Below are 9,941 nucleotides of genomic sequence, written 5' to 3'. Positions count from 1 at the left end.
CGTTTTGGAGGGGGCAGGAGAATGGGAGAGTTGGGGGGGGGCGGCGGACAGGGGTTGCGTATGGGGGGGGTCCTGCGCCCCCCAAGTTGGAGGGTCCCGGGGCTGTCCCGGGGCGCCGCGCCCGGAGCTCGGGTGGAGTTGGGGGCCGGGGGGATCCTGGGGGGGGTCCCGCCGCCGGGGGCCCCCCCCGGGCCCCCCCCCCGTGGGGGGGGGGGGGGGGCCCGGTCGGGCGCGGGGGCGGGGGGGGGGGGCAGCGAGACGGAGCCGCTCGTGAGCGCGGGGGCGGCCACGCGTGGGTGGCTCGGACCCTCTGCCGGGGGGGCTCCGCGGGGGGGTCGGGGGTGCCCTTGTCCCGCACCTGGAGGGGAGAGCGGGATGAGCCCCCCCACGGCGACCGTGCCGGGCAGCGCGGGGGGGTCCCCACGCAGGGCTGGGGGGGCGCGGCGGCTCCCCCAAGGGCGTGAGCCCCGAAACCACCTGCAGAGGAGACGCCTCGTTCCTGTCCCGGCTCGGGGAGGGCTCAGCCTCGACACGGGGGGGGCTCAGCCCTTCCAGGGGGGGCTTCTCCCACCAGCCACGTCCCCATCTCACCGGGTGCCCCCCCGGCTGTGGGGTGGGCTCAGGGGGCCTCCCAGGACAGGCCTGGTGGGGGGGCTTTGCCTGCTCCCCCCCTTTGCCTGTCTGTGGAGGCTGAGGAGCAGCTGCAGCCGCAGAGACCCCCCCTGCCCGCAGGGTCCCCCCCCCCGCAAAGTCCCCCAGTCCCAGATACTAAAAGCTTCCCAAGGCCACTCACCCCCGCGTGTCCCCCCTCTGCCACCTCCTCTTGAAGCCCCTCGAGGGGCTACGGCTGCATCCGACGCCAGTGCCGTGGTGGTCAGGAGGGGGGGATGGAGCCCCCCCAGCCCAGCCGGGGGGGGGCCACGCTCATCACCCAGCAGATCTGATTTCCTGACACTCCATTTTTACTTTCTGTGTTTCATGAATAAAATCAAACGAGTCAATTCCCTCTCGGGAATTGGATGCACATCAGGGACCCCCCCCCCGCACCACCCGACCCCCCCCAGGCAAAGGCTCCTGCATCTTGTCTCTGCCTGGCACGCTGCTGCCCGCGTGGGGAGGGGGGGGCCGTGTGCCCGTGTGTGGGGGTGGCTCTGCGTGACCCCCCCCCTCCCCGTGTCCATCCATCGCAGAGCATCTGTCGGTGCTGGAGCTGCTTCAAGACAAATGGGTTTGTTTTGATGAAACCCGGAGCAGGGCGCTGCCCCGGCCCCCCCCACGCCCACACCGGCGCCGGGGCTGGGGTGGGTGCAGGGGGGCTCAGAGCCGGGGGGCACGGGCACGGCCTGGGGCCAGGGGTGGGCACACGGGCACGGGAGGCTCCTGCGTGGGGATGACCCTGGGAGATACCCTGAGCCCCGACCCCGCCGTGGTGGGGGGGTCCAGGACCCCCCTCCCAGCCCTTCCTGGGCTCCCTGACATGGAGGGGCCGGGGGCTGCCCACCCGTGGGCCCACCGGGTGCCAGGGAGGGGTAAAGGAGCTTTTCCTGCCCACTCAGCCCTTTGGGCCTCTCGAGAAGGAACTTTCCAGGCCCCTTCTGAGGGTCAGGAGGCAGCTGGGTGAGTGGGGGGGTCCCACTGGTTCCCTCCAGCCCCAGTGAGTGCCTTGGACTGGGGCTCCCAGTGCCACATCCCACCAGGACCGTGGTGGGAGCACAGGGGGAAGGGGCAGGAGGGGCTGCACCCCCCGGGTAGCAGCGAGAGCCTCATCCCTGTGGCAGGAGGGAGGGACCCCCAGCATGTGGGACCCCCAGGGTGTCCCCCCCCCATGGTCTGTGCTGGGGGACGCTGGTGTTTGTGGGATCCCTGTTGGGATGGACCACCCTCCTGGCCCCCCCAGCCCCCCATGGCTGCAGCTGCCCAGGATTTGCTGGGCTGGCAGTGCTGGGGCAGGTGAGGGGGTGAGCCCACCTCTGCCCACAGGAGACCCCCCCCTCCCTCCTCAGCCTCTCCCAGGTTCCTGCGTTATTTTTATGGATCCCATTATTTCCTGTGCCTTGAGTAGTAAATCATGGGGTCCCTCTGGGGGGACCTGGCCTGGCTCCCCACCCCCAAGGGTCCTGACCATCCCCCTGGGTGGACCCGGGACCCTTGGCTGGGCCAGATGGCCTCGGGCTGAGGAAGGGCAATTCCTCCTGAATCCCCCCGGCCTTCCCAGAGGCAGATGCTGTTCCTGGCCCTGGGGCCGTGGATGGTGTGACCCCCACCCAGTGCTGAGCAAGAGCCAGCAGTGGAGGGGACAGGCCCTGGAGCAGGCAGGAGCAGGCAGGAGCAGGCAGGAGCAGGCTGGGATGGGGTGACTGGGTGCTGCAGCAGGGCCAGGACTGGGACACCGGTGTCTTTCCTCACCCTGCTCCGTCCCCGCCGCCTTTGCCAGAACATTCCCCCAGCCCAGCCCCGTGCCTCGGTTTCCCTCCTTCCCCGCACAGGCAGGTGAGGCAGGAAGCACTTGGAGCGTTGCTGGCAGGTTTTCCTTTTCGGATTAACCCTTCCCAGGCACTCCCTGCCTGGCGGTGCCGGTGGCTGTGCCAGCCAGGGGCCGATGGCGCGGGATGCCAGGAACTCACCCTTCACCTCGCTGTCACCCAGGAGCCGTCACATGTCTCCTGGGCTGCTGCCTGGCAGATGGCTTTGCTCTTAGCAGATGCTGCCAGCCCTTTCTGTGCAAGGACACCCCAATTCCACCCCCCCAGCTCCCGTTATCGTGGGGGCTTTACCTGTTTCGTGGCTCGGAGGTGTGTGCCACGTTTGGCGCCAGGGGGAGGGGAAATGGGCTTTGGGTGGTGGTGCCATCCTGCAGCCCTGCCTGGCCGGGGGTCCCTGGGGGTGCTGAGCTTCAGGGACCGGCCGTGGCTGGTCGGTACCCAGGCAGTGCCCAGCTGGTGCCCACAGGGCCGGGATGGGCTCCGTGTGCCCCCCGTCCCCGGCGCTGCGGCTCCCGAGCCGCCCTTGGCTGCGGCGGGTGCTGTGTGCTCAGCATGGCTGAGCTAATCTATCGCCAAACAAACACACACTGTTATTCCGAAAGAAGGTTTCCAAGCGACTCATTTCCCTTTTTTTAATAACTCTTCCCTCTGGTGCCCTTTGCACCCTGAGCTGGGAGATTCAATAAGGCTGGAGCCTGGAGCGTGGCTGGCGCAGCCTCGGCGAGGAGGGGGAGCGGTGGCTGGGGAGGGGGGACACCCCTGGGTGCCCCCCGGCCAGACCCCCCCACCCCTGCGCTTCCCGGTGCCGTTGTGGCTCCGAGCCGGGTCCCACGTTATTGCTTTTCCCCCCTCCTCCTGTTTTTAATTGCCAGTTTCCCACCGGGGCCCGTCAGGGGTGCCCGAGCCGGGATGGGGGGCGAGGCGGGCACTTCCCCCTGCCAGAGCAGCCCCCAGCTGAGCCCCCGCCACTAATCACACCCCCGCCAATTAACACTCGCAGATTAATGACTTTGCACCCCCTTTCTGCATCCCCAGCTCCTCCTTTCAGGGAGCCAGAGTCCCCCCAGCCGGTGGCCCAGGTGTGGGGTGGTGCCAGGCTGAGACCCCCCAGCTGGACCCCCCCCCTGCCCTGGCCGAGCTCCAGCCCTGAGCCGAGCCTGGCTCAGCCTTCGCGCTCGGGCGCTGGAGGTAAATGGCCCAGGAAAGATGAAGCTTCCTCTGCCGCCGCTTGGATTGCTGCTGAAGGAATAATCACGTCCCCGCACCCGTGTCCCCCCCTCCCACCCTCCTGCCTTTTTCCCTGTTGCAAAAGGAAAGTCATTGTGGAGGATCAGATCAGAGCAGGGACACGAGCTCCAGGGCCCCCCTCCCCCAGATCAATCCCCCCACGGTGTGGGGACACAGACCCCGTGTGACCCCTGTGGCCATCGGGCCCCTGGGCTGGCCTTGCCTGGTGTCACAGCTGGGGAGACCCTCTCCCTGTCCCCCCTGTCCCCCTGGCACGGGGCAGCAGAGCCTCCACCCCTGGTGGGCACCTGCGAGGGGCCGGGAGCCCGGGCTGGGTGGTGGGTGCAAAGAGGGGCTGAATCCAGCCCTGGGGGTCACCAGGGGGGTCCCAGGGCACGGTGGGCTGCAGGGACACTCCGTCCCCTGCTCCCAGTGGGAACCCTCGCCTGGCTGCAGAGGGTCACGGTCCTTGTGACCCCAGAGGAGCCGCGGCCACAGCAATGCCCTTGAGGGTCCCCAGTGCTCCTGGGGGTCCCTTGGAGGGTCTTCATTAACCTCCACTGCCAGGGGGGTGTGGGAGGGCTGCTGTGTCCTTACTGCTGCCCCCCAGCCCGGGGGGAACAGATCCCTGGGAATGGGAATGCTGGGGAGAGATGGGGGGGGGCACAGGGATGGGGTCTCACTGAGGGGACAGCCTGGCATTCACCCCCTCCCTGGTGACCTTCTCACGGGCCCCGTCTCATCCAGGGGAGAAGGGGGGGGGGGGGGCTGGAAATGCAATTTATGATCCCGCCTGATACAATCTTATAAAATTTCCCGGGCACACTCGAAATTACATTTCCATAGCTCGGGAGCAGCGATCGCGGCGCGCGCCGATACCTGCCACTTTTATGGCCACATTTATTGCAATAATAAAGTGGGATGGCGGGGCCAGGGCTGGGGGTGGCCGGGGGGGGGGAGCTGGGTGCAAAGTGGGGGCTGCGTCGCCGCGGGTTTGGGGTCCCACCGGTTTGGGGGGACTCGGGAGAAGCTGCTGCCTCCCTGCAGCCCTGGGAGTCCTCACCCGAGAGGAGCTGGGGTGGGTCAGGGGGGGTGAAAGGAGCCCCTGCTGTGGGGAAACTGAGGCAGGGCCGAGGACGGGGAGCGTGGGCATCCTGGGGGGGCATCCCTGGCACTGGAGATGTGGGAGTGACCCACGACTCGTCCCTGCTGGCTCTGCCTCGCGCCGTCCCTGTGAGCTGCCCGTGTCCCCGTGTCCTGCGTGCTGTGGCCGGGGGTGGCCGGGAGCAGCCCCCTCCCCAGTGGCTCTCACGTGGGGCTGGGTCTCTCCAAGGCCAATCCAGGGGGTTCCAGGCCCTCTGGCCGCTGGCTGGCTTGGGTGCTGCTGGATGATGGGCACCCTGAAGCCACGTGTCCCTGCCCCCACCACCCCCGTGTCCCCTCACCGCTGCTGCTGCCCACCCATCCGCACCCCCTCTCCCCCTCCTGCTCCGTTTATCTCCTGTTTTCCCATTCATTCCCTTTTCTCCTCCAGCCCAATGAGTCACACAAGCCTCGAATCCTTTGCCTGCTGCCGTCTCCTCCCTTCTATTATATTTTTTCCTTTGCTCTTAACAGCACTTTCCTTTTTCACCCGTGGGGGGAGAGATTTGGGATGTACGTTTTTCCCGGCCCCCCCCCCCCAGCTACCTCCCAGCTCCTGCCTCACCGTGAAGCCCTTAAAAGTAATAAATAAATAAAATAACGGCTGAGGAAAGAAAAGGCAGGAAACGAGTGACAGGGAAAAGGAACCAAAACGAAAGAAAGAAGGAGGAGGGAGGAAAAAAAGTCCTACTCGGGCTATGAAATATTTATTAGCCAGCGCGTGCCGAGCGCGTTAATAAAGCTGCAGCATTTGCATATTCCTTCCGTCGGCGAGGAGCGAGGTGTCTGTTCAGGGGGTGAAGGCACAGCTGATCCAAAGCCAATCCCCCCCGGCCCCACAGGTCACGGCCCCGCTCGAGGGGACACCGGCCCTCGTGCACGTGGCACGTCGGTGTCACCGGGAGCAGGACCCCGGGGTGGTCCGCGGGGGCCACAGCTGGCACAGCTGGGAGGAGCCCACGGTGGGTTTGGTGGATTGTTTGGTGGATTGTTTGGTGGGTTTGGCTGGATTTGGATTTGACTGGGTTTGGATTCGGCAAGTTCACCTGGGCTCTCCCCTGGCCGAGGAGCTGCTGGTGTCGGGTTCATCCATCCCGGTGCTGGAGGTGCCTTTTCTGGTCTGGGGATCTCCAGAACCCCACTGCCAGCCCAGGGGTGCCCAGCAGCACAGCAGTCCCTTGCCCTGGCACCAAGGGCTCCCCAGGACTGTCACTTGTGGCTCAGTGTGGCAGCAGCACGGCCGTGACCTCGCCGTGTCCAGCAGGGATGGGGACAGGCTGGGGACAGGGACAGTTTGGCCATGGGGATGGGGAAGGGCTGGCAGTAGGGATAGGGGTGGGCACACAGGGGGCCTGGGAATGCGTCACCCAGGACGTGCAGCCACACCAGGGACCTCACTGTGCATGTGTGTGTCACCCTACGTGTGTCACCTGCCTGTACATGTGGAGGTGTCCGTGCACACCCAGCCACACGTGGAGCACCCGCTGGCATTTATTGCGTTCACCCGGGCACAGAGGTGACCTGGGCACACGCCCACAACACCCACACCCTCACCCCAGAGCCCCAAGGCTCGGGAACACCCACCCCGCAGCTGCGGCCGCTCGGACATGCCCGGGCCCGCCGGGTCCCTCCCGCAGCCCCGCGGAGCCCGGCGCGGCACACCCGGCACCGCATTAGCACCCGCGCGGCGCCGGGAGATAAATGGGAGCTGTCAGAGGCACCTTGTTTGCTGCTAACCTTTGGAAATGCCACCGCGCCCCGGGCTGTGCGCGCCGGGGGGAGCGGCCCCGCGGGGATTGTCGCTCACCACCTCCAATTAATCTCCTCGCGCTAACGAAGGCGGCGGGGTGACAGGGGGAGAGGTGGGGTGGCAGGGGAGAGGCCGGCCTGACCCTGTGCCCGTGGGCAGAGCGGGACAGCCCGAGCAGCAGAGCGGTGACTGTGCTGCCAGCGGCCCCTGCTAAGGCAGGGGGAAGGGATGGGATCGGGATCGGGATCGGGATCGGGATCGGGGATCAGGGTTGGGGATGGGGACAGGCTGATGGTGGGGATGGGGAAGGCTGATGGTGGGGATGGGGAAGGCTGGCTGCATGGACAGGGACAGGTTGATGGTGGGGATGGGGACAAGCTGGCAGTGGGCACAGGGACAGGCATGCAATGAGGACAGGGCCAGGCTGGCATTAGAGCCCCTGCCCTTGTTGGGGAGTGTCACCCTGCTCCTGGTGCTGGCGGGGGCTGTTTTGCCTTGAGCCTGTACCCCACCACTCCCAGCCCCACTCTTGGGGTGCTGGAGCTCATCCCAGCCCACAGCAGGGCAGCTGCTCCCCCCGTCCCCCCCGTGCTGCTCCCCTCCCCTCCGCCAAGGTGACCGAGGGTCTCGGGGGAGCAGCTGACGGTGCCTGGCCCCGGCAGCAAATGGGATGTGAGTGGCCATCACTGTAGGGCCTGACAGACCAAATTGATGCCGGCACCGAGAGCCTTCCCGGTCCCTCTGCAGCCACATCCAGCCCTTCCCGCATCCTTGCCTGGCTCCGTGTGCGCGGGGCGTGACACGTGGTGCCTGTGGGCTGCAGCCCCGTGGGGGCACAGAGGGGCACACGAGGGGCTTGAGAGCAGCTGAAGCACGGAACGATGCCAGGGGGACGGTGATGAGGAGGGGGCGCAGGCAGGAGGATGAGGAGGGGAGCAGCACGGATGTGTAGATGCAGCAGCACGTGTGACAGTAAAAAACAACCGTCTCGGGCCCCCCGAGGTGACCGATGTGTGGCAGCGGAGCCCCGCACACCACAGGGCCGGGCATGGCCCTGCCTGGCATCGGGCACGGGGCCTGGTGTGGGCAGGGAGGGAGGGGGCTGGCACTGGGACCCCCCTGTGCACCCACGATGCGTGTCCAAGGGGTTCACGGGCACGTGCGTGCAGCTGCACCCCCGGCCCGGGGGGAGCATTAATATTTAACGCGAGGTGTGCGGGACCTGCCCTGCATTCCGACAGCGCTGCCAGGGCTCAGGGGGGTGACCTTGGCTCCCCTCGGCGCTGCCGTGGGTGAGGTGCCCGTGGCCCCGCTCGTCCCTGCCCCTCCCAGCCCCCCGGCCGGCCCGTGCCGGGGCTCAGCGGGGGCTGCGGGCAGCGAGGGTCCCCCCACGCCCCCGGACTGCGCCGGTGCCGGTGCCGCGATCGATCGCCCTGCCTGCACCGCAGCCGCTGCCCTGCTCTGCAATTCCCTTTCATCTCCCGCTCCCCCGGCAGCTCCTGCGGAGGGACTGGAGGGGTTGGGGGGCTGCCAGCCTGGCCCTTTGCCAGCAGGGGCTGGGGGCACTGCAGGGGTGGGGGCTGTTTGCTCTGTCCGTTCCTATCTGTGCCCTCTGGCTCCTGGCTCTGCCCTCCTGCACCTCCTGCACCGGCCTGGCCTCGGGCCCTGCAGCCCCCAGGACTACAGGGGGCTACTGCCCGTCTCCCCTGCTGCCACTGCATCCCCTCCCCACTGCCTGCCCGTCCCTGTCCCTTCCCTGTCCCTGCATCACCGTCTCCATCAATTCCCATCCCAGCCCGTTCCCATCCCACCCCATCCCACCCCACTCACCCCTGCGGGGGATCATGGGCAGGGGGGGATTGCAAAGGGAAACTGAGGCAGGGGAGGAGGGTGCAGGTGCCTGCAGTGCTGCTGGGGACGGGCCCTGGCTCCCAGCCCTGGCTGCGATGGAAATCCAGCCCAGAGCTCTCGGAAACCTCCAGAAATCCTTCCCGGTGGTGGGGGCTCGGCAGCGTGTGCTGCTGCGGGTGTTCCCCACGGGCTGCAGCCCCCGGCCCCTCACTGCGGGTGGGTTTGGGGGGCTCCCAGCTGTGGGGTCACCGCTGCCCCTCGGCCTCCCCAGGGCAGGATGTGAGGGGCTCGAGGTCTGATGGATGGAGCGATGGAGCAGAGCTGGGGTGCAGGGGGAGCTGCAGCCACCCCCCAACACCCAAAATGCGTCTCTCCCAGCCCGGGGGTGCCCCTCTTCCCCTCCTCCCGTTATCTTGCCATCCCGGTCCTGCCCCCCCTCTCTGGCTGGCGAAGGAGCCGGGCTTTGAAGCTGCGTTGAAATATAGATAAGGGCGAAGGCAGCGGCGGCGCTCGGGGGGAGCCGGGGGGGGAGTGGGGGGCTGGCCGGGCCGGGGGGGTGCGGGGATGGATGCTGAGCCACAGCTCTGCACCGCACACCCTGTCCCCCCCCTGTGCCCCCCCGATGGGCTGAGACCCCCCAGATCCCCTTCCCACAGCCCCGTGGAGCTGCCTTTGCCTGCCCAGGTTCCTCTCTCCTGTGTGGGACGTGCCAGAGCAGATTTAGGGGCTCAGCCTGGCACACAGCAGGGGGACGAGGTGATGGACCCCAGGGATGGATTGGATGGAGCCCCTGGCTCGACAGCAAGTGTGGGGGTCCATGGCTGGGCCCCCCCATGGTGCTCAAGCAGAGACCCCCCCATACAGACCCGTGGAGAAGGGGGCCTGGGGGGCTTCCCCCTCTCTGAGGAGGGTCATGGGACCCCCATCATTCCCGATGGAGATCATTCCCAAGCAGGAAACACTGTGCAGGGTGGGTGATGCTGGGATGAACTGGAGCCATTCCCTGGGCCCACCTCAGCTCCCTGTGGGAGTGCAGCCCCCCACGCTCCCCCCAGCCCCTCCAGCTGGTGCCTCTGCCACCCCCCACTCCCCCCTCCCGCCTTCCCCCGGGATACAGGTCATCCAGAGCAGAAAGTGCCGGAGCAACGGAGCACCTGCCAGCTCAGGGTGACAGTGATTGACGAGGCCGGGGCTGCTGGAGCAGCATCCTGGATGCCGGAGCAGCTGGCAGGGCAGGAGGGCACAGCGGGCACCCCGGGAGAGGCGGGATGAGAGATGGGGGCACGGGGGAGCAGGTGGGTAGGGGGATGAGGGACAGGAGGCATGTCAGAGTTGGGGTCCCAGGCTGGGGATGGCAGCTGGCTCTGCTCACTGGTGTCCAAAGCAACGACCCGGGGAGCCTCAGGAAGGGGACCCTGCAGTCCCGGCCCAGCTGGTGCAGGCAGGAGGGTGAGGAGGGGCAGGAGGATGAGGAGGGGCAGGAGGGT

At 67.5% G+C, this 9,941-nt stretch overlaps 1 protein-coding gene across 1 annotated transcript in view; it reads left to right on the top strand.

Moving 5' to 3' along the window:
- The window catches only part of LRP1 (LDL receptor related protein 1), a gene marked incomplete at its 5' end in the record, with an annotated part of 70,042 nt that extends 60,316 nt beyond the window's left edge, over positions 1-9,726 (top strand). The window contains 2 exons of the mRNA XM_027669841.1: positions 8,586-8,670; positions 9,572-9,726. Of these exons, the coding sequence (XP_027525642.1) occupies positions 8,586-8,670; positions 9,572-9,726 (240 nt within the window). The remainder of the gene's footprint in view (positions 1-8,585; positions 8,671-9,571) is intronic.
- Positions 9,727-9,941: the final 215 nt, after the last annotated feature.

This window comes from Corapipo altera, unplaced genomic scaffold (assembly GCF_003945725.1).
Source record: "Corapipo altera isolate COAL_440 unplaced genomic scaffold, ASM394572v1 136, whole genome shotgun sequence".
Taxonomy (NCBI): Eukaryota; Metazoa; Chordata; class Aves; order Passeriformes; family Pipridae; genus Corapipo; species Corapipo altera.
Note: the sequence above shows the minus strand (reverse complement) of the source record. Positions and strands in the feature narration are given on the sequence as shown.